The sequence below is a fragment of the Hyla sarda genome, chromosome 9, assembly GCF_029499605.1.
Source record: "Hyla sarda isolate aHylSar1 chromosome 9, aHylSar1.hap1, whole genome shotgun sequence".
Classification (NCBI taxonomy): domain Eukaryota; kingdom Metazoa; phylum Chordata; class Amphibia; order Anura; family Hylidae; genus Hyla; species Hyla sarda.
The window spans coordinates 171,784,351-171,807,757 of NC_079197.1; the positions used below are offsets into that span (position 1 = coordinate 171,784,351).

At 44.9% G+C, this 23,407-nt stretch overlaps 2 protein-coding genes across 7 annotated transcripts; both read right to left on the reverse strand.

Annotated features, from left to right (window-relative positions):
* Window positions 1–991: 991 nt before the first annotated feature.
* LOC130291273 (lamina-associated polypeptide 2, isoforms alpha/zeta-like) lies at window positions 992–5,210 on the reverse strand. 3 transcript variants are annotated; one of them, XM_056539852.1, is made up of 2 exons: window positions 5,077–5,210; window positions 992–2,344 (listed from the first exon to the last, which is right to left on the reverse strand). In XM_056539852.1, exons 1-2 carry the CDS (start codon window positions 5,152–5,154, stop codon window positions 1,163–1,165), a joined length of 1,260 nt encoding a protein of 419 aa, XP_056395827.1. In that variant the 5' UTR covers window positions 5,155–5,210; the 3' UTR covers window positions 992–1,162. The 3 variants fall into 3 exon arrangements, with proteins under 3 accessions (XP_056395827.1, XP_056395828.1, XP_056395829.1); XM_056539853.1 differs by lacking the exon at window positions 5,077–5,210 and adding an exon at window positions 4,113–4,158; XM_056539854.1 differs by lacking the exon at window positions 5,077–5,210 and adding an exon at window positions 2,429–2,781.
* Window positions 5,211–9,604: 4,394 nt separating this feature from the next.
* On the reverse strand, window positions 9,605–22,336 carry RING1 (ring finger protein 1). 4 transcript variants are annotated; one of them, XM_056537943.1, is made up of 7 exons: window positions 22,273–22,336; window positions 19,627–19,709; window positions 19,384–19,544; window positions 13,682–13,897; window positions 13,295–13,594; window positions 12,325–12,502; window positions 9,605–10,278 (listed from the first exon to the last, which is right to left on the reverse strand). In XM_056537943.1, the coding sequence occupies exons 2-7, from the start codon at window positions 19,702–19,704 to the stop codon at window positions 10,177–10,179; spliced, it is 1,035 nt and encodes a 344-aa protein (XP_056393918.1). In that variant the 5' UTR covers window positions 19,705–19,709; window positions 22,273–22,336; the 3' UTR covers window positions 9,605–10,176. The 4 variants fall into 4 exon arrangements, with proteins under 4 accessions (XP_056393918.1, XP_056393916.1, XP_056393917.1 ...); XM_056537941.1 differs by having other exon boundaries at window positions 19,615–19,709; window positions 22,273–22,328; XM_056537942.1 differs by having other exon boundaries at window positions 22,207–22,283.
* Window positions 22,337–23,407: the final 1,071 nt, after the last annotated feature.

Consider the following 23,407-nt stretch of genomic DNA (forward strand, 5'->3'; position numbering starts at 1 on the left):
TGCTGGGAGCTGTAATCACTGTCTATGTCCGTGTTTTACAAGCATGGAGCCCCCAGCTGTTGCAAAACTACAACTCCCAGCATGCCCGGACAGCCTTCGGCTGTCCGGGCATGCTGGGAGTTGTAGTTTTGCAACAGCTGGGGGCACCCTGCTTGGTAAACACTGGTCTATGTAGAGGACAGGAGCTTCTTCAGGGTCCTGTACAGTACACAATGTCCTAAAAAAGTAACATGGAGCCGCCCTCACCTGGTGTCCAGAGGAGCAGGTAACCCTGGTACAGGTAAAATGTACAGAACATGTAATACCTCCCTGTACTGTAGGGGGCGCTACTAGACATCAGTCAGTGCATACGCTTCAGTAATACAGGGGTTTTACCATAGAATGCCCATACTGATTGGTCGTTTCTTCCAGCCATTGACACGTTTCACAGATCTTGACTGTCCGTAACATTGTATGTTGAGTCTGGTTTCAACTTACAATGGTCCAGAAAAGACCATTGTATGTTGAAACTATTATATGTTGAGGCCATTCTAAGTTAAGGGATCACTGTATATATATATATATTATTTTTTTTAAATACTCCAAATATCCGATAGGATATAGTTCTGGGTCCCCACTCGGGTCTGCGTCCCGCAGCAGTTTTCCAACCAGGGTGCCTCCTGCTGTAGGAAAACTACAATTCTCAGCCTTCAGCTGTCCGGGCATGCTAGGAGTTGTAGTTTTGTAGTCACTGGGGGCACCCTGGTTGGGAAACACTCCATTAGTGAATCACAAGCACTCTCAGGCTAGGAGCCACCATATATGAGGAAAATTCTTACTGAAATTTGTTTTTCCTGTGGTCCGAAGGCAGCACACAGCCTAAAGCGCCCACTTTATTGGACAGAACAGAATTAGTATTAATCATAGAAATTAAACAATTAACTACATTGGAAACCTCCATAAAAAGAGAATCAGGACCCTCACACAGTGTTCTTATGCAGCAAACAATTTATTCAAGGGAGGGGTGCTGTGCCACCTACAGGAAAAGAATATTTTGGCAAGTATTTTCCTCTTCCTGGAGGTCCTCAGGCAGCACACAGTAGACCATGTGGCAGATTTGCAGATCTCATTCAGTTCTCTGGAAATTTCCTCGGGGTCTTCTCCCTTGTTGTTTGCCCGAACATCACCTCCTATTTTTAGGGTAGCGACGAGACCTGGACCAAAAGGGCCGGAAAGAAGGCTTCTTTTTCGGCTGAGGCAACTCCGCCTCCTCATACTCCCAAAGGGATTTAATAAAGTCCTCAAGCTGAGTACCGAACATACTCTCCGGTTGAAAGGGCAATGAGCATAAGTAGTTTTTTAAGCGGGTATCCCCGGACCAAGCTTTGATCCAGAGCGCCCTTCTAGCGGAGTTTGCCACCGCCAAATTTTTTGCAGCCAGTCTTAAAGAATCCACATGAGCGTCAGCAAGAAAACTCGACGCCGATTGTAATAGGGCCATATTTTTAATAATGTCCTCTCTTGGCACACCATCTTGTAAGTCTCGAGTAATCTGACTGAGCCAGATGCGTAGAGCTCTGGAGACCGGGACAGCCGCCATAGCGACTTTACAGGCTGAAGCCGAAATGACGTAAGAATTTTTCAATAAAGAGTCTGCTTTACGGTCCATGGGTTCCTTCAATTTCGTATACTCCTCAGAAGGAAAGATCGCCTTCGACACCAGCTTAACCACTGGCAGGTCGGGCTTAGGAGGGTTTTCCCATTTTTCCATCACCGATGGATCCACCCGATACAGAGACTTAAAGCGGGACCCCAGATCCAGTTTTCTTTCTGGCTTCTCCCATCCTTCGACCAACATCTTGGAAATTACCGGGTGAACAGGTAAGTTCCTGTTCTCATTACGAGGAAAAAAGAAGGGTAGATTTTTCTTAGGCAGGTTGGAAGCCTTCCCAGACTCCACCGCACCTTTTACAGCCTTGACCAGTTTAGGCGTTTTTGACTGGTCAAATAGGTTATGATCTTCACCCTCATCGTCCGATGAGGAAACAGAAACTGCTCTCTCTGGTTTTGTTGAAGAAGAGGTGGACGATGGCGGCACCACCACCGGACATGATCTTCTTTTGCGTTTTCTGGAGCAAGGCGCGGAACGTGTAGAAGAAATCGTTTTCCCAAAGGTTGAAGACATTTGGGATTTAAACCACTGAATAAAATGTCTGGTATCTGTGTTGGGAGATGATACTCTGCCAGGACCGCAGAGAGTACAGCGGTCCTGAATATAGTCGTCAGGGAGCGGCTGCCTACAGCTCTGGCATTCCCTATGATGAGATTTCCTGCTTTTCTTCCCACTTTCCACATAGCCGGACATCTGAATGGAGAAAACAAGGCAGGACTAAGCCAAAAAGTTTACCTGTGGCGCACAGAAGTGCAGGCTGTGCTGCTGATCACTCACCTTGATCTCTGCTGTCAGGAACGAGCAGAGACCATCAGAGACCAAGGGCTTTTTAAATTACCTGCCAAAACTCCGCCCCCCCCCAGAGCCGGCGTGACTACTCGCGAAATCTCGCGAGATCACACCTAAGGGGAGAGCTACAGCACTTAAAAGGTCAAGGGGCTATGACCCGGAAGCACAAGCCTCTCTGCACACCATGGGGGAGATTTATCAAAATCTGTCCGGAGGATAAGTGGTGCAGTTGCCTATGGCAACCAATCAGATTGTTTCTTTAACGTTTAAAGACACCTGTGAAAAATGAAAAAAGCGATTTGATTGGTTGCCATGCGCAACTACACCTAGGGCTGGGCGGTATGGCCAAATATGTGTATCGCGGTATTTTTGTAACTTATGGCGGTTCCACGGTATATAACGGTATCCCCCCCCCCATCGGGGTACTACTCACATCACCCGCAAGTGCTGCCTCCTGGTCCGGCTGTTTGTTGCGGCCGCTGGCGCTGTCACTGTGCGGAATCCCTATGCCCGGGCTGCAAAAGGTAATCAAAATAAAACTAACGCATGTTCCGACGTCGGCCTTACGCTGGGGACGGGAATGTCGGACAGACGTCAGCCTATCACCTCGCGCAGCGATGTTCCGCCTCAGCCGGTGATAGGCTGAGCCCACTGCCTTAAGAAGCCGCCTTCTTACATGACAGTGCGCTCAACCTATCACCAGCCGAGGCGGAACATCGCTGCGGCCGGTGATAGGCTGACGTCTGTCCGACGTTCCATTCCCTAGGAAGCAGGTCCGGACCGACGGGGGAAGGTGAGTTAAAGTTTATTTTGTTTACCTGTTGCAGCCCGGGCATAGGGATACAGTATAGAGCAGTGGTTTGCAATCTGCGGACCTCCAGATGTTGTAAAACTACAACTCCCAGCATGCCCGGACAGCCAACGGCTGTCCGGGCATGCTGGGAGTTGTAGTTTTGCAACATCTGTAGGGCCACCGTTTGGAGACCACTTTACCAATGAAATGTTACCCAACCCCTGGCTCGCCAACTTTTATAAAACTACAACTCCAGAAGGTTGTCAGAGCAAGATGAGAGTTGTAGTTTTTCGACAGATGGAGAGACCCAGATTGGGCAAATGCTGATTTAAAGGGGATATCAAGGAAAAAACGTTATATATATACACACACACATATCTTAACTGGCTCCAGAAAGTTAAACAGATTTGTAAATTACTTCTATTAAAAAAAAATCTTAATCCTTTCAGTACTTATGAGCTGCTGAAGTGGAGTTGTTCTTTTCTGTCTAAGTGCTCTCTGATGACACCTGTCTCGGGAACTGTCCAGAGTAGAAGCGAATCCCCATAGCAAACCTATTCTACTATGGTTTAGAGTGTCAGCGCCGGCGGCCGCAACAAACAGGAGGACAAGGAGGGCATCGCTTGCGGGTGATATGTGAGTAGTACCCCGATGGGGATAGCGCAGCGCTGGGTTGACAATTCATTCAATCTCGAGGGGGAGGGGCCAAACCAGTATTGCGGTATGGGTTAAAATTCATATCGTGCGGCACAAAAATTTCGGAATTCGGTATGAACCGGTATATACCGCCCAGCCCTAACTGCACCACTCTTGCTTTCCACAGGTTTTGATAAATCTCCCCCGATGTCAGTAGTCGGCTGCCGGTGTCTCAGTTCATACCCTCTCCATGGCCATTTTGGTGCCGGGACAGGAATCACTTATGTTATCCAAGTAACTTCTAATAGGACCGAATAAAAAAAACACAGGGAGAGATTTACCAAAACCCGTCCAGAGGAAAAGTTGACCAGTTGCCCATAGCAACCAATCAGATCGCTGCTTTCATTTTGCAGTGGCCTTGCTAAAAATGAAAGAAGCGATCTGATTGGTTGCTATGGGCGACTGGTCAACTTTTCCTCTGGACAGGTTTTGGTAAATCTCTCCCCTCCCACCACAGTGTGTAAGGCGAAGTTCACACTACGCAATTTCCGCCTGAAATTCCGCTTACTAAAATGTACTGTATAGCGAATGGGTTTCCATATACAAATTCACACTTTGGAATTTGTGAACGGAAAATCCGCTTGGAAATTTCTGCCTGAAGAATGGCGTTGCTCATTCCTCAGGCAGAAATACTCGCGGAGTCTATTGGAGACTGCAGTGTCCGCACGGTCCTAGCGCCGACTGATTCAGACGGCGCTGGCCGCACTCGGATTCTCCGGTCGGAAATTTTCTGCCCGGAGATTCCGTAGTGTGAACCTGGGCCTAAGGGTCCTGATTCTCTTCTATGGAGGTTCGGAAGTAGTTAATTATGTGATTGCTTCTGTTGTGTCCAATAGGGCGGAGCTAAGACTTAACTCTTTGTGTGCTGAGGAAATCCAGGAATATGGAACTGGGGGGGACCTATTACATACATTTCGGGGGAGATTTATCAAAACCTGTCCAGAGGAAACATTGCTGAGTTGCCCATAGCAACCAATCTGATCGCTTCTTTCATTTTTAACAAGGCCTCTGCAAAATGAAAGAAGCCATCTGATTGGTTGCTATGGGCAACTGGTCAACTTTTCCTCTGCACAGGTTTTGATAAATCTCCCCCTTCTTTCCTAAATTGCATTTAACAAAATGGAGAATGTTAGAAAATGTTCCTTACTTTATGCCACGCAATCTGCTTTGCATTTAAAGGGTTCTTCCATTGCCGACTCCTAGGCTTAGTTGGAGCATGTTCCATTGGATCAAATATGTAATGTCACCCACATTTGTCAAACATTACAGCAGTGTTTCCCAACCAGGGTGCCTCCAGATGTTGCAAAACTACAACTCCCAGCATTCCTGGACAGCCTTTGGCTGTCCAGGCATGCTGGGAGTTGTAGCTTTGCTACACCTGGAGGCACCCTTGTTGGGAAACACTGCATTACAGGTTAGTCATTCAAGTCCCATCTGTTATTGTGCTGCTAAGGATACTAAGTGAAAACAAATGAAATGTAGTCTTTCCTGGAGTCCATAGGCAGCACAGGCATGCTGGGAGTTGTAGTTTTGCAACACCTGGAGGCACCCTGGTTGGGAAACACTGCATTACAGGTTAGTCATTCAAGTCCCATCTGTTATTGTGCTGCTAAGGATACTAAGTGAAAACAAATGAAATGTAGTCTTTCCTGGAGTCCATAGGCAGCACAGGCATGCTGGGAGTTGTAGTTTTGCAACACCTGGAGGCACCCTGGTTGGGAAACACTGCATTACAGATGAGTCAATCAAGTCCCATTTGTTATTGTGCTGCTAAGGATACTAAGTGAAAACAAATGAAATTTAGTCTTTCCTGGAGTCCATAGGCAGCACAGGCATGCTGGGAGTTGTAGTTTTGCAACACCTGTAGGCACCCTGGTTGGGAAACACTGCATTACAGGTTAGTCATTCAAGTCCCATCTGTTATTGTGCTGCTAAGGATACTAAGTGAAAACAAATGAAATGTAGTCTTTCCTGGAGTCCATAGGCAGCACAGGCATGCTGGGAGTTGTAGTTTTGCAACACCTGTAGGCACCCTGGTTGGGAAACACTGCATTACAGATTAGTCAATCAAGTCCCATTTGTTATTGTGCTGCTAAGGATACTAAGGGAAAACAAATTAACAAATTAAATTTAGTCTTTCCTGGAGTCCATAGGCAGCACAAGCTTCCCACCAGCAATAGCTTCTTATTGCTATATATAAATAAATACACTGGCTTCTTTTTTGGTGATCGGGTTTATAAGTAAGCAGTTAATTGATCTATTGCTAATTAATCAGTCTCTGTGTGATTGTACCTAGGGGGCTTTAACCTAGCGCCTAACAGACATGTTCATACATAGGAATGTCCACACGGAAAATCTTTGTGCAAACATTCAGCAGACTGCGGGCGCCAGCATAATATGCTAGTGCTAGGACCACTCTGGACTGCGCCTTTTGTGTCCTCACAAAGGGAGATTTATCAAAACCTGACCAGAGGAAAAGATGCCCATAGCAACCAATCAGATCACTTCTTTCATTTTTAACAAGGCCTCTGCAAAATGAAAGAAGCGATCTGATTGGTTTAGATAAATCTCCCCCGTTCATTCTTTTTGCGGACACTGGAATCAGAACTCCCAATGTGTGCACTGCGCAGCAGAATCCCTTTGAATTCTGCACAGAGATTCCGACAGGTGAACATAGCCTAACTGTGCTGCCTACAGACTTCAGGAAATTAAGATTTCGGTAAGTAAATTGTTTGCTACATCGGCAAGGTTTCCTAGGGGACCTATTTTATTGGCTACAAAATTACCTATTCCTGTGTGTTTGAGGTAAGGCAACTCCCTTCTTTGGGCTTTCAAGATGGAGTGTAGTTATTGCCCAAAAATGTTGCCCGGTTGAAACGGCAGAGAACAGAAGTGATTCTTGTAGGAAATATCCCCTTCCATTCTTAAAGCCACAAAGCCCTCCTAGCAGCAGTAGAGATGGCCAGAACCACCGGAGAGTTGATCTTGCTGATACAAATCTAACATAGTGATGAGCAGCAGGGGCCATATTCAAATTCACAATGTTTCTTGAATAAATGTTGACGATTATTCGTCCTATGTTGGTGAAATTCGCATATTCGCTATGTTCATTCACTTTTTTTTTTCCATGCGAAAATTTGCATCAAAATTCAAATAAAGAAAATGTTGTGAAAAAACAAAAACATACAAAATTTTGCATGTGAAAAAAAAATATTCGTCATTACGAATATATAGCACTATATTTTAAATATTCGTGAAATCGCGAAGTGCCGATATTCGCAATAGAAATTCGCATTACGAATATTCGTGCTCAACACTAATCTAATAAGAGTCCTGGGGGGGAAGATTTATCAAAACCTGCCTAGAGGGGAAGTTGCTCAGTCGCCCATAGCAACCAATCAGATTGCTTCATTCATTTTGCAGAGGCCTTGTTAAAAATGAAAGAAACGATCTGATTGGTTGCTATGGGCGACTTTTCTTCTGGGCAGGTTTTGATAAATCTCCCCCATGGACTTTTTCATGACATTTTGTCTCTAGAGAGACCGTCTTGAATGTCGCTCGTTAGCTGGCTAAGATTTGGAAGTGAATGCTGCAGAGGAATAAATCCTTTTAAGTGTGAGTTCACACGTGCGGATTTACAGCATATTTTACACTGCAGATCCGCCGCTAAAGGACTTCTGTATGGTTCCCTTAAATGTGCCTGCTCCGAGCGGCAATAAGCCACTCCGAGCAGACACACTGCGATGTGCGAGTCGCCACGCATGCGCAGTGTACTCACACACATCGCGGCTGCTTCCCCTGCTCAATGAGCTAGGCCGAGAGCTGCCGCAATGTGAGAGTATACTGCGCATGCGCACATCGCAGTGTGTCTGCTCGTAGCGGCGTATTGCCGCTCCAAGCAGGCACATATAAAGGCAGCATATAGGAGGTCCTTCAGCGGCGGATCCGCTGTGAAAATCCGCATGTCAAACGTTGTGATCGGTGGTGGTTCAGGAGTTGAGACCTTCACCTATCACTAGAACAAACTGTCACAGTCACTCTATTCAGCAGTTTGCCCGTTTTCCTGACTAGGCTCTACTCTGCCAGCTAAGCATCATACTTACCTAACCCAGTACCCTGCAGCTTCCTTCAGCCCCCCCCCATTCTTGTCTTTTCTGCCTGCTGATGAGATTCTCCCTCAACCAATCACAGGCCAAAAGACAGCAGTGTTTCCCAACCAGGGGGCCTCCAGCTGTTGCAAAAACTATAACTCCCAGCATGCCCGGACAGCCAAAGGCAAGGAAAGGAAAAGTTAAAGAGGTACTCCGGTAGAAAACTTTTTTTTTTTTTTATCAACTGGTGCCAGAACAGATATGTAAATTACTTCTATTAAAAAATCTGAATCCTTCCAGTACTTATTAGCTGCTGAATACTAAAGAGGAAATTCTTTTTTTTTTTTTGGAACACAGAGCTCTCTGCTGACATCACGAGCACAATGCTCTCTGCTGACATCTCTGTCCATTTTAGGACCTGTCCAGAGCAGCATATGTTTTCTATGAGGATTTTCTCCTACTCTGGACAGTACTTAAAATGTACAGAGATGTCAGCAGAGAGCACTGTGCTCGTGATGTCAGCAGAGAGCTCTGTGTTCCAAAAAGAAAATAATTTCCTCTGTTGTATTCAGCAGCTAATAAGTACTGGAAGGATTAATATTTTTTAATTAGAAATAATTTTAAAATCTGTTTAACTTTCTGGCACCAGTTGATTAAAAAAAAAATAAAAAAAAGTTTTCCACCGGAGTACCCCTTTACTCCACTAGAAAACAATATTTTTTTAATCAACTGATGCCAGAAAATTATACAGATTTGTAAATTACTTCTTATTTAAAAATCTTAATCTTTCCAGTACTTATCAGCTGCTGTATGCTTCACAGGAAGTTCTTTTATTTTTCAATTTCCTTTCTGTCTGACCACAGTGCTCTCTGCTGACACCTCTGTCCATGTCAGGAACTGTCCAGAGCAGGAGAGGTTTGCTATGGGGGATTTGCTCCTACTCTGGACAGAGGTGTAAGCAGCGAGCACTGTGGTAAGACAGAAAGGAAATTCAAAAAGAAAGGGACTTCCTGTAGCACGATAAGTACAGCAGCTGATCAGCTGATAAGTACTGGAAGGATTAAGATTTTTAAATAGAAGTAATTTACAAATCTGTTTAACTTTCATGCACCAAGTTAATCAAATTAATGTTTTCAAGTGGAGTACCCCTTTAAGTGATTAAATGTCAGCCAATCCTGCTACAATTAGGGTTGGGCTGAGTTTAAACCATTGCGTATGGCCAGCAAACATAAAGCAGGTGCCCCGGCGACTGACACCCATTATCTGGTGAAGAATAGAGATGAGCGAACTTACAGTGAATTCGATTCGTCACGAACTTCTCGGCTCGGCAGTTGATGACTTTTTCTGCATAAATTAGTTCAGCTTTCAGATGCTCCGGTGGGCTGGAAAAGGTGGATACAGTCCTAGGAGACTCTTTCCTAGGACTGTATCCACCTTTTCCAGCCCACCGGAGCACCGGAAAGCTAAACTCATTTATGCAGAAAAAGTCATCAACTGCCGAGCCGAGAAGTTCGTGACGAATCGAATTTACTGTAAGTTCGCTCATCTCTAGTGAAGAACATCAAACACAACTTCAGACTGGGTAGAGAAAGTAATATATTGCTGCTGCCGCTGCTCGTTTTCCTAAACACAAAAAAAAAAAGCAAAGAAAATTCTAAAAAGTAAATGGATCTAGTATAAAAACTATTACAATCTTAGGAAAATACCAGCAGAATATAGTATATATATATATATATGTCATATAAATTAGAGATCCCACACAAAAAAACCGAGGAGCACAATGGATGAGGATGGCGAGGACTCGGCCCGCTGACGGGACACAAGTGGAATGTGCGCCGGACGCGCGGGCGGGTCGCTGTGGTGACACTTATGAAGCAGGTTAGAGAAGCGAAGCTGCCCATGACATGGCGGGGTCCATCACGTCACTCTGTTACATTGTGCTCCTTCACCAGGGTGGGCTGTCACACCCTCTTCACTGTGCGGGGGGGGGGGCAGGTGGGGTGGTGTCTTCACAACGTTGGCCTCCACTGTACTCGAGGGTCTCTACCCAGTCTGCTGCGCGCTCCCAAAATGGCTGCTGTTGCCTTCACACAGTAGAAACATCAGTCTTATTTGTTTTCTCCAGTCCATCTCCCCACACCGTCTGGGGGTCACCGTTACTTCTGCTCCTTGGTTGGGGCGTAGTACAGCTCCAGGGGTTTGCTCACCTTCCAATACTTCTCATTGACCAACTCAAGCGTTAATGAACCGTTCAGCGTCTGAGGAGGGGATGAAAAAGATAAAAAATGTATGTATCAAAATGTAAACAATGTTCCTGACATTGTGGGGCAATTTGTACTTTTTACTGAGACCCTTTATATTCCTATATAATCTATTATAAAGCCAGAAAAAAAAAAATTTTAGACCAAAATTGGAAAAAAAAAAACAAAAACAAAAAAAAAACAACAACATTTAAATAGTGTTTTCTGGGGCAATCATTTTTGCAATATTAAAGGAGATGTCCGGCGCAGACTTTTTCTATTCCATCCTGCCCGAGCAGCATAAAAAGACAAAACAAACTTTCACTTACCTCCATATGTTCCCCCGGAGCTCCGCAACATCTGATTGGTCGGCCGGGCTGTCTGCTTCCTATTTCCTTTAGTCCAGGACATCACATGGCGCTTCAGCCTATCACCGGCCCCAGTGATGTCCCGCCTCGGCCGGTGATAGGCTGAAGCGCCATGTGATGTCCTGGACTAAAGGAAATAGGAAGTAAACAGCCCGGCCGACCAATCAGATGTTGTGGAGCTCCGGGGGAACATATGGAGGTAAGTGAAAGTTTGTTTTGTCTTTTTATGCTGCTCGGGCAGGATGGAATAGAAAAAGTCTGCGCCGGACATCTCCTTTAATATTTATATAATCTATGCATTACCATAATATTCTGACACCTATAACTTTTTTATTTTCCCCCCTACGGAGCTGTTTGAGGGATCATTTTTTGCACCGTTATTTTTTTCTGCATAAATTTTAACTTTATTACTTTTTATTTAATTCTTTCTGGGATGGATTTTTTTTTTTGTTATATTTAGTTATTTATAGTACCTGTCATCAAACCATATTTTCTAAACTACCTCAGATTATATTCCCTAACTACACCTAACACCCCTCCTGCCTTTAAAATAAATAAAAAAAATTCTGAGCTTTAAAAAGCTGTGTATCATACCGTTCCCCTTGCTCACATTGTGTGAGCTCCTGGTAGGAGAAAGTGGGCGTTCCCCAGCAGGCACAAAGTCACCTCACCATGCCCCCTCCACACGCACTTCCTGTGTTTGGTCTCCTGCCAGGCCGGGAGGAGACCAAACTAACTGTTTGACTTGCGAAGGGAACAGAACAGAGCCACCTAGTGGCCATTTTTTTCAATCACATTAAAGACATATAAAGGCTGATAATTTTAACATCAAGTAAATAGCAAGGTGTCTTATAATTACATAAGGAACAATATATTAAAAGTTTAGTTTGGTGGCAGGTACTCTAACATTTTTTTTTAGCCCCCAGGGGTCTTTTAAAAGCAATTGCTAGATAACTTCTATAAAGCAATGTAATACATTACATGTATCTATTCGATGGATGCTCTATTGGTTCAGACTTGGGCTGCCCCAAAAAGATCACGGGGTGCCGATTGGACCACTAGAATCCAGGAATGCCCAGCAAAAATGGTTTAAAGGGGAACTCCACCCCCTAGACATATTATCCCCTATGCAAAGGATAGGGGATAAGATGTCTGATCGCGGGGGTCCGGCAGCTGGGACTCCCTCCATCTCTGTGCAGCACCAGGTATTCGTTTAGAATGTTGGGTGCGGGCGGCAGGGGTCGTGACGTCATGGTCATCCCCTTCATGATGTCATGCCACGCCCCTTCAATGCAAGTCTATGGGAGGTGGCGTGGCGTCCGCCACGCCCCCTCCCATAGACTTGCATTGAGGGGGCGTGACCATGACGCCACGACCTCCGCCACCTGCTCCAAGCGTTGGGAACAAAATGTTCCAAACACTGGGGCAGCGGAGTACCCCTTTAAATGCCGCAATTGCTATTGATCACAGCATTTGAACAGTAAAATGACTGGCATCGGATCGATCTCTAATGTCGGTCATTACTGGCTGGTGTCGGCTGCTGATAGGCGGGTATGGCCCAGGCCAAGCACCCAAGTGAAAACCATACTCAGTCGCTCTACCTATGATGTAAATGCAAATGGGTCAGACGGGCTTAAAAAACAGCGTTAGGTGAGCACAGACATCTATATATCCTTCCTATACATAATATACTCACTGTGTATTGTCCTCCTGCGGCCCCTGCACAGATATATATTGTATACTGCTTCTCGCTGACCTCCCCCAGGGTCACGCCGTCTGCTCCGCCTCTTTGTGCTTGCTCCTCCAGGGCGATGCGAAGGGCCAAATACTTGGAAAGATGATCGACCGTGGCGTTTGCTGTGGTCTTTACAAACCTGGAGGAAGGAAGAATTGGTCAAAACCTGCAAATCTGAGCAGAGTCCTCCCATGGGAGAGACGGAGGAATCTCAATATAAAAGGCTCCGCATCATTCAGAGCATCTGTGAGCCCGGAGTGTAAGGGAGCTGAGGTTACCCCAATAAAGCGTCCGCTCTCACGTCAGACATTCATTGGTTCACCAGGACTGACCTGTGGTAGATTATAGCATCTGAAAACCATCTTGGCCGAGAGTTTTTTTTTTTTTTAAAGATTTTTTAAGAAAGGAGGTGCCACATACCGTCATCAACATGGAGCATGTTTGTCCCTGGACCTCGGGACTAGTATATAGGAACCCCAGTACTGCAAACCCCAAAGTACTATGACCAGAACAAAGGGAAACGTAACAGCATATTTCACAATATAGATGCAAGAGAGATAGGAAAAGATAGGAAAAAGTTTGCCCCCATTAACTTCACCATTCATGCCCATAGGCTATGTCTGGTACTGCAGCTCTGCTACATTAAAATTAAAGGGGTACTCCAGTGCTAAACCACTTATCCCCTATCCACACGGTGCGGGGGTAGACATAGCTTTGTGCATGGGGAAAGCCAGGGAGCCAAGCAGGAGATCGCGGGAATCCCAGTGGTCGGACCCCCATGATCAGACACTTATCCCTTATTCGCAGGAGAGGGGATAAGTTGTTTAGTACCGGAGTACCCCTTTAAATCCATAAGAATACAAGGATGGTGCAGTTTTTGGGGGAAGTGGTACGACGAGTTTTAAACCAACTCCCTGATCAGAAGCGTCACCTGGTTTGGCTGTAGCCATCTTTCTCCACCAGCAGAGGATGCGCCCTAAACACCAGCTCAATTTCGCTGCCTGCTTCGCCTACTCCTTGCGGATCCGGACTCCTCACCCCACCGTCATGTGACATGTCTGGCTCCGCCCCAGAATCCTCGGAGGCTCGGGATCTCTTGCGGCTCGGTCCTGCCTCCTGGTTGCTGTGCACGGACGGGTTGCTGACGTGTGAGCGGCTGTCGCAGTTGTCTTCTCCGCCGCTGAACGTGGTGTTGTCCGACTCTTGCTGGTGTTTCCGCACTCTCTGCGCCCTAGTATAGGCAAAGGGGCAACTATTACAATGTACGGACATACGCCGTGGCCTCTCTGAGCCCTCCTGGTCAGGACCGTCAGTCTACCTGTTCATGGCTTGCATTTTGAGGCCTTCCTCGATGCTGCTGCTCAGAGCCTGCTGGTTGTGAAGCCGACTGAGCTTCGCTAGAACGCGGTCCTGATGCGCTTCGTACTCGTCTCTGCTGGGGTAGATCTTGGAGATTAAAGCATCAAAATTCGGATCTGGGCGGAGGGAACGTTTAGAGACCAGCTTCTTCCTGCATGTGGGGCATTCTTTGTTTCTAAAAAAAAAAAAAAAAAAAAAAATGTATAATAATAATAATCAGAACTTGTTATACTTTTCATAATACTATTAAAGTTCTCCGTTTTGCAAAACTAGCTTTGAAACAGCTGGAGACACAATGCAGTAGGCGGCCTCAATCCACACCAATACTCAAGGGTGCTACCACGTGTACCAAAATATACACAAAGCAACAAAGAAAAAGAAGTACACAATATATAGCGCACACCAAAAGATTTACAAAAGAATGATCATTTTTAATCACATGATTATGCACACAGAAAGTTAAAGGGGTACTCCGGTGGAAAACTAAATTTTTTTTTTTAATCAACTGGTGCCAGAAAGTTAAAACAGATTTGCAAATTAATTTTATTAAAACATTTTAAAGGATCCAAAGGATAGGGGATAAGATGCCTGGTCGCGGGGGTCCCGCCACTGGGGACCCCCCATGATCTTGCATGCAGCACCCCAGTTATAATCAGTCCCTGGAGCATGTTCGCTCCGGATTTGATTACCGGTGACCAGGGGGCAGGCGGCGCGTGACGTCACGCCGCCAGCTGTCACGACCCCTCCCATAGGATTGCATTGAGGGGCGGAGCGTGACATCACACGGGGGCGGCCCCGCGGTCGCCGGTAATCAGATCCGGAGTGAACATGCTCTGGGGACTGATTTTAACTGGGGTGCTGCATGCAAGATCATGGGGGTCCCCAGCGGTGGGACCCCCGCGACCAGGCATCTTATCCCCTATCCTTTGGATAGGGGATAAGATGTCTAAGCGCCGGAGTACCCCTTTAATCCCTTCCAGTACTTATTAGCTGCTGAATACTACAGAGGAAATTATTTTCTTTTTGGAACGCAGAGCTCTCTGCTGACATCACAAGCACAGTGCTCTCTGCTGACATCTCTGTCCATTTTAGGAACTGTCCAGAGTAGGAGAAAATCCCCATAGCAAACATATGCTGCTCTGGACAGTTCCTAAAATGGACAGAGATGTCAGCAGAGAGCACTGTGGTCGTGATGTCAGCAGAGAACTCTGTGTTCCAAAAAGAAAATAATTTTCTCTGTAGTATTCAGCAGCTAATAAGTACTGGAAGGATTAAGATTTTTTTTATTCCCATAGCAAACATATGCTGCTCTGGACAGTTCCTAAAATGGACAGAGATGTCAGCAGAGAGCACTGTGGTCATGATGTCAGCAGAGAGCTCTGCGTTCCAAAAGAGAAAATAATTTACTCTGTAGTATACAGCAGCTGATAAGTACTGGAAGGATTAAGATTTTTTTTTAATAGAAGTAATTTATAAATCTGTTTAACTTTCTGGCACCAGTTGATTTAAAAAATATAAAAAAAATCAACTTTAACCAGACAGAACACCATTCCAATATAGGGAGGATCCCTCTGGACCCATCTCAGGGCACCTGTAAAGTCAAATCTAATGCACTATCCCACTTGGCCCTAATACAATGCTGTCTAATTAAAGGGGTACTCCGCTGTTCAGCGTTTGGAACAAAATGTTCCGAATGCTTAGAGCTGGGAGCTTGTGATGTCATAGCCCCGCCCCCTCAAGACATCACACCCCACCCCCTCAATGCAAGTCTATGTGAGGGGGCGTGACGGCCGTCACGCCCCCTCCCATAGACTTGCATTGAGGGGGCAGGGCGTGACTTCATAAGGGGGCGGAGCCATGACATCACAAGCTCCCGGCGCTGTTTTTTTTGTGAATTAAGATGAGCTGCAATACCAGTTACGCCCACTATCGAATGTATGGCGCTATGCCTGAAGTGGTTACAGAATTTGCAAGTGCTGTGGCTCCTTTAATCAGCTGATGGCGGGGGATGCCAAGATCTGAAATTGATGATAAAGAAGCAATACAATTAGAGAGGAGCGAACTTACAGTAAATTCGATTTGTCACAAACTTCTCGGCTCGGCAGTTGATGACTTATCCTGTGTAAATTAGTTCAGCTGTCAGGTGCTCCGGTGGGCTGGAAAAGGTGGATACATTCCTAGGAAAGAGTCTCCGAAGAATGTATCCACCTTTTCCAGCCCACCGGAGCACCTGAAGGCTGAACTAATTAATGCAGGATAAGTCATCAACTGCCGAGCCGAGAAGTTCGTGACGAATCGAATTTACTGTAAGTTCGCTCATCTCTAAATACAAGTCCTGTTTTTTTTTGTTTTTTTGCCAATGTCATGCAACACTCACCATCACCAGTCATACAGCGCCATCAGTCTTATTCCAGCACAGCTGAATCCAATGCATTTCATTACTGTAACTGGGTCATGTGATCACCAGCCTGAACCACAGAAAACCAGTGTTTAATGTGTGATTTTCCCCAAGATTGCCACAAAAAAAATAAAAAATAAAAATTGTTCCAATTTACAGTAATTATGGAAATCACACATTTTGGAAAATAACAGCAAAAATGATGTAAAAATTCTACGTGTAAACACAGACTAAAGGCTTCAAATTTTTATAAAACTCCTCAATTGTGCAATATTTCACTATAAAAAAAAAAGCACGTAAAAAAATTAAGTTAATAAAATTCTGCAAAACTGTGCATAATGTAAACTGACCCCGACCGACATATCATTTCAGACCTTGAGCAGATGATCAGCTGCAGTGATCAGACACAACATCCTCTCTGAGCAAAGCTAGAGGATTCATGGGAAATGTAGGCAGAGTTAGGAAATTATTTCAGTGATGGAATTGCAATCAGTACTGCTGAAAACTCAATTCCTGCCACATCAGCTATAACAGGTAAGCAAAAGGCATACACAAAAACCTCTACATTATTCTCTAATAATAGCCTATGCAGCACTAAATGAGCAAATAAAAAATACATCATGGACGGCTTCTTTAACCCCTTAAGGACGCAGGACGTAAATGTACGTCCTGGTGAGGTGGTACTTAACGCACCAGGACGTACATTTACGTCCTATGCATAACCGCGGGCATCGGAGCGATGCCCGTGTCATGCGCGGCTGATCCCGGCTGCTGATCGCAGCCAGGGACCCGCCGGCAATGGCCGACGCCCGCGATCTCGCGGGCGCCCGCCATTAACCCCTCAGGTGCCGGGATCAATACAGATCCCGGCATCTGCGGGAGTTCGCGATTAAAATGAACGATCGGATCGCCCGCAGCGCTGCTGCGGGGATCCGATCATTCATAACGCCGCACGGAGGTCCCCTCTCCTTCCTCCGTGCGGCTCCCGGCGTCTTCTGCTCTGGTCTGTGATCGAGCAGACCAGAGCAGGAGATGACCGATAATACTGATCTGTTCTATGTCCTATACATAGAACAGATCAGTATTAGCAATCATGGTATTGCTATGAATAGTCCCCTATGGGGACTATTCAAGTGTAAAAAAAAATGTAAAAAAATGTAAAAGTAAAAGTAAAAAAAAAGTGAAAAATCCCCTCCCCCAATAAAAAAGTAAAACGTCCGTTTTTTCCTATTTTACCCCCAAAAAGCGTAAAAAACATTTTTTATAGACATATTTGGTATCACCGCGTGCGTAAATGTCCGAACTATTAAAATAAAATGTTAATGATCCCGTACGGTGAACGGCGTGAACGAAAAAAAATTAAAAAAGTCCAAAATTCCTACTTTTTTAATACATTTTATTAAAAAAAAAATTATAAAAAATGTATTAAAAGTTTTTTATATACAAATGTGGTATCAAAAAAAAGTACAGATCATGGCGCAAAAAATGAGCCCCCATACCGCCACTTATACGGAAAAATAAAAAAGTTATAGGTCATCAAAATAAAGGGATTATAAACGTACTAATTTGGTTAAAAAGTTTGTAATTTTTTTTTAAGCGCAACAATAATATAAAAGTATATAATAATGGGTATCATTTTAATTGTATTGACCCTCAGAATAAAGAACACACGTCATTTTTACCAGAAATTGTACGGCGTGAAAACAAAACCTTCCAAAATTAGCAAAATTGCGTTTTTCGTTTTAATTTCCCCACAAAAATAGTGTTTTTTGGTTGCGCCATACATTTTATGATATAATGAGTGATGTCATTACAAAGGACAACTGGTCGCGCAAAAAACAAGCCCTCATACTAGTCTGTGGATGAAAATATAAAAGAGTTATGATTTTTAGAAGGCGAGGAGGAAAAAATGAAAACGTAAAAATTAAATTGTCTGAGTCCTTAAGGCCAAAATGGGCTGAGTCCTTAAGGGGTTAAAGGGGTACTCCGGTGAAAAACATTTTTTTTTTTAAATCAACTGGTGCCAGAACGTTATAAAGATTTGTAAATTACTTCCATTTTAAAATCTTAATCCTTCCACTACTTATCAGCTGCTATATGCTCCACATGAAGTTCTTTTCTTTTTGCATTTTTTCTGTCTGACCACAGTGTTCTCTGCTGACACCTCTGTCTGTCTCAGGAACTGTCCAGAGCAGGATAGGTTTGCTATAGGGATTTGCTCCAGTTCCTGAGACAGACAGACAGGTGTCAGCAGAGAGCACTGTGGTCAGACAGAAAAGAAATACAACTGGATTTATAAAAGTTGTTTTTCACCGGAGTGCACCTTTAAGTACCGTATACTCCATAACCCCCCCCCCCCCAATCCCCCTGAAAAAAATTAATTAAAGGGGTACTCCGGAGGAAAACATTTTTCTTTTCTTTTTTTATTAAATCAACTGGTGCCAGAAAGTTAACCAGATTTGTAAATTACTTCTATTAAAAAAAATCTTAATCCTTCCAGTACTTATTAGCTGCTCTATACTACAGAGGAAAATTATTTTCTTTTTGGAACACAGAGCTCTCTGCTGACATCACGAGCACAGTGCTCTCTGCTGACACCTCTGTCCATTTTAAGAACTGTCCAGAGTAGGAGAAAAAAATCCCCATAGCAAACATACGCTGCTCTGGACAGTTCCTAAAATGGACAGAGATGTCAGCAGAGAGCACTGTGCTGGTGATGTCAGCAGAGAGCTCTGTGTTCCAAAAAGAAAAGAATTTCCTCTGTAGTATTCAGCAGCTAATAAGTACTGGGAGGATTAAGATTTTTTTTTTTTTTATCTTAAAAGTCATTTACAAATCTGTTTAACTTTCTGGCACCAGTTGATTTAAATAAAAAAAATAAAAAATAAAAAGTTTTCCACCGGAGTACCCCTTTAATGGGTCTACAAAATATTTATGGACTATTCAAAGGACGCCACCTAGGGGTCTCAGGGGCCATGGCTACAGTTTACATTACTTATAGGTAAAGAATGCCTGAGCCAACCCAATGTAGGCGACCAGTGCAGTCTTTATCCCACTACCACAGTGTTTCCCAACCAGGGTGGCTCCAGCTGTTGCAAAACTACAACTCCCAGCATGCCCGGACAGCCTTCGGCTGTCCGGGCATGCTGGGAGTTGTAGTTTTGCAACAGCTGGAGGCATCCTGGTAGGGAAACACTGCATTACCATAATGTGTTTGACTATACAGCAGGACGGCTCCTGAACTGTGGTCCAATCATACTGACCCGCTGCGCAGCGCGGTGACGATGCAGTCCGAACAGAAGCGGTGCAGGCATTCTTTGGTGGTCATTGTGTTCTTCAGCATGTCCAGGCAGATGGGGCACATGAGCTCGCTGTGGAGGCTCCGAGGGGACACCGCGATCTCCGTACCGTCCATGATGGCTTCCTACAAGACACATCGATGATCGTTACGACAACGACACCAGACAATAGAAAAAAAAGCTACCGGTCTCTACCTTGGGGGGTACCTGCGGCGTGCGGTGCAGCTCGTACAGGCTCAGCTCCCACGTCTTGCTGGAGCACTGCGCGCTCACTGGAGTCGCCATCGTGTCTGTGAAATAAGAAAAAGAAATTGTTGTTATATTGAAAAAGACCAAGCTTTATTTACAGCAAACTCTCATGTTCTATCGTTGACTATTGATATACGAGTCTATAGAGCTCCAAACTGTGGACCTCCAGCTGTTGCAAAACTACAACTCTCAGAATGCCCAGAATGCCCAGATGTTGCAAAACCACAACTCCCAGCATGCCCTGACCTTCAGATGTTGCAAAACCACAACTCCCAGAATGCATGAACCTCCAAATGTAGCAAAACTACAACTCCCAGCATGCCCTGACCTTCTAATGTCGCAAAACCACAACTCCCAGCATGCCGTGACCTTCAGATGTTGCAAAACCACAACTCCCAGCATGCCCTGACCTTCAGATGTTGCAAAACCACAACTCCCAGCATGCCCTGACCTCCAGATGTTGCAAAACCACAACTCCCAGCATGCCCTGACCTTCAGATGTTGCAAAATTACAACTCCCAGCATACCTCAATCTCTAGATTTTGAAAAAAAAAACACAACTCCCAGCATACCCCGACCTCTAGATGATGCACAACTATAACTCCCAGCATACCACAAACCTCCAGATGTTGGAAAATTTCAACTCTCGGCATGCCCAGATCCTCAGGTGGTGCAGGACTACAACTCCTAACATGCCGATATCTCTAGATGTTGCAAAACTACAACTCCCAGCATGCATGGACTGCCAACTGCTGTATTGAGTTGCTGTCATCTGATTAGCTATTTGTGTTAACTCAGTGGGTTTACATATGGTGTTGCACTACAAGTCCCAGCATGCTCAGTGTGTTTCACAACAAGACCCAACTTGCTTAGTGTGTTTCCATATGGTGTAGCACTACAAGTCCCAGCATGCTTAGTGTTTTTCACTACAAGTCCCAGCAAGCTTAGTGTTTTTCACTACAAGTCCCAGCATCCTTAGTGTGTTTCCATATGGTGCAGCACTACAAGTCCCAGCATGCTTAGTGTGTTTCACTACAAGTCCCAGCATGCTTAGTGTGTTTCACTACAAGTCCCAGCATGCTTAGTGTGTTTCACTACAAGTCCCAGCATGCTAAGTGTGTTTCCATATGGTTTAGCACTACATGTCCCACCATGCTTAGTGTGTTTCCATATGGTTTAGCACTACATGTCCCAGCATGCTTAGTGTGTTTCCATATGGTTTAGCACTAGATGTCCCAGCATGCTTCGTGTGTTTCACAACAAGTCCCAGCATGCTTAGTGTGTTTCACAACAAGTCCCAGCATGCTTAGTGTGTTTCACTACAAGTCCCAGCATGCTTAGTGTGTTTCCATATGGTGTAGCACTACAAGTCCCAGCATGCTTAGTGTTTTTCACTACAAGTCCCAGCATGCTTAGTGTGTTTCCATATGGTGTAGCACTACAAGTTTCAGCATGCTTAGTGTTTTTCACTACAAGTCCCAGCATGCTTAGTGTGTTTCCATAAGGTGTAGCACTACAAGTCCCAGCATGCTTAGTGTTTTTCACTACAAGTCCCAGCATGCTTAGTGTGTTTCCATATGGTGTAGCACTACAAGTCCCAGCATGCTTAGTGTTTTTCACTACAAGTCCCAGCATGCTTAGTGTGTTTCCATATGGTGTAGCACTACAAGTCCCAGCATGCTTAGTGATTTTCTGTATGGTGTTGGACTACAAGTCCCAGCATGTTCAGTGGGTTTCCGCAAGGTGTTACACTACAAGTCCCAGCATGCTCAGTGGGTTCTCATATGGTGTAGCACTACAAGTCCCAGCATGCTTAGTGGTTTTCTGTATGGTGTTGCACTATAAGTCCCAGCATTCTAAGTGAGTTTCTGTATGGTGTTGCACTATAAGTCCCAGCATGCTTAGTGTTTTTCACTACAAGTCCCAGCATGCTTAGTGTGTTTCCATATGGTGTAGCACTACAAGTCCCAGCATGCTTAGTGTTTTTCACTACAAGTCCCAGCATGCTTAGTGTGTTTCCATATGGTGTAGCACTACAAGCCCCAGCATGCTTAGTGTTTTTCACTATAAGTCCCAGCATTCTAAGTGAGTTTCTGTATGGTGTTGCACTATAAGTCCCAGCATGCTTAGTGTGTTTCCGCGTGGTGTTACACTACAAGTCCCAACATGCTCAGTGGGTTCTCATATGGTGTTGCACCACAAGTCCCAGCATGCTCGGTTTGTTCCCATATAGTGTTGTTCTATTAGTCCCTGCGTGCTGAGTGGGTTTCCATATGGTGTCGCACTACAAGTCCCGCCTTGCCTAGTGTGTTTACATGTGGTGATGCACTACAACTCCCAGCATGCCGAGTGTGTTTCCATATAGTGTTGCACTATAAGTCCCAGCCTGTTGAGCCCCACACTTCTCCTGTTCATACCACAAGTCTCCAACAGGGCATGATGGAAGTTGTAGTCCAACAACAGCCACATGGCACCCACACAACAATTCACTGAGAACACAACTAGCGCCGCCCAGTCCTGTCCCGTCCCGTCACTTACGTCACGTAAACCCCCGGTGCTCGGTGGAAGGGGAAAAAAAAAAGACAGAAAAACAGGAAACGTTACCTGCTTCCGGTTAGACGTCACTTCCGGCGAGCGATGGTAGGGTCGTTTCTTTTTTTTTTTTACCGAGACCTGGCAACGGCGGAACATCCAACTCCGCCCCCGGTCTGGATGAGCCAATCAGCGCTTTGTGTAGAAGAGACCAACAGTTCCCACCTAGTACATGCTTCTCCTATCATCGTCCAATCAGAAGCTTCGGCGCTACTTCATCGCCCCGCCCCCTCTTATATAACAGGAAACTGAAAATGTTCCCTTTTTCTTGTGGTTCATAAAGTGGTAAACAATGGAGCGACTGTTCTCTTCACACACAGTTCTCACAATAAATGTATACAGTATTACGATATATATATATATATATATATATATGTATATATGACATTGGTGTCCAAACTGTTGCCATCCAGTTGTTGCAAAACTACAACTCCCAGCATGCCCGGACAGCCGTATTAAAAAAATGTGACGAAAAATAGGCGTAATGTATCGGTCTGTATTAGGGCGCATTCACACCACATTTTTGAAATACAGTTCCCGTATGCGGCAGTGGTCTACAACCTGCGGACCTCCAGATGTTGCAAAACTACAACTCCCAGCATGCCCGGACAGCCGTTGGCTGTCCGGGCATGCTGGGAGTTGTAGTTTTGCAACATCTGGAGGTCCGCAGGTTGGAGACCACTGCCGTATACGTTTTCAATTTGAAAACCGCACTGAACTGTATTGAAAACCGTACGCATTGACTCTCCATTGAAAACCGTATTCCAAACGATGCATCCGGTTTTGTGTCCATTTTGCGTCTTGTACGTTTTTGTCTGTTTTTTTCCCCGTACCCAAAACCGTACCCTAACACGGTTTTGGTCCGGGTGAAAAACCGTATTGAAACCGTATACGGTTCTTTTAACATGGGAGTCAATGGGAACCGTACAGAACTCTATGTGCGTATGCTTCCATCCGGTTTGCACCATACGGTTTTTGACCGCACATGCGCAGTGCACGCCGAAAGTTTTTTTTTCTCCTGGAATTACAATCAAACAAGTGAAACTATTCATAATGGAGTGAAAAGTTAAAGGGGTACTCCGGTGAAAACCTTTTTTTCTTTTAAATCAACTGGTGGCAGAAAGTTAAACATATTTGTAAATTACTT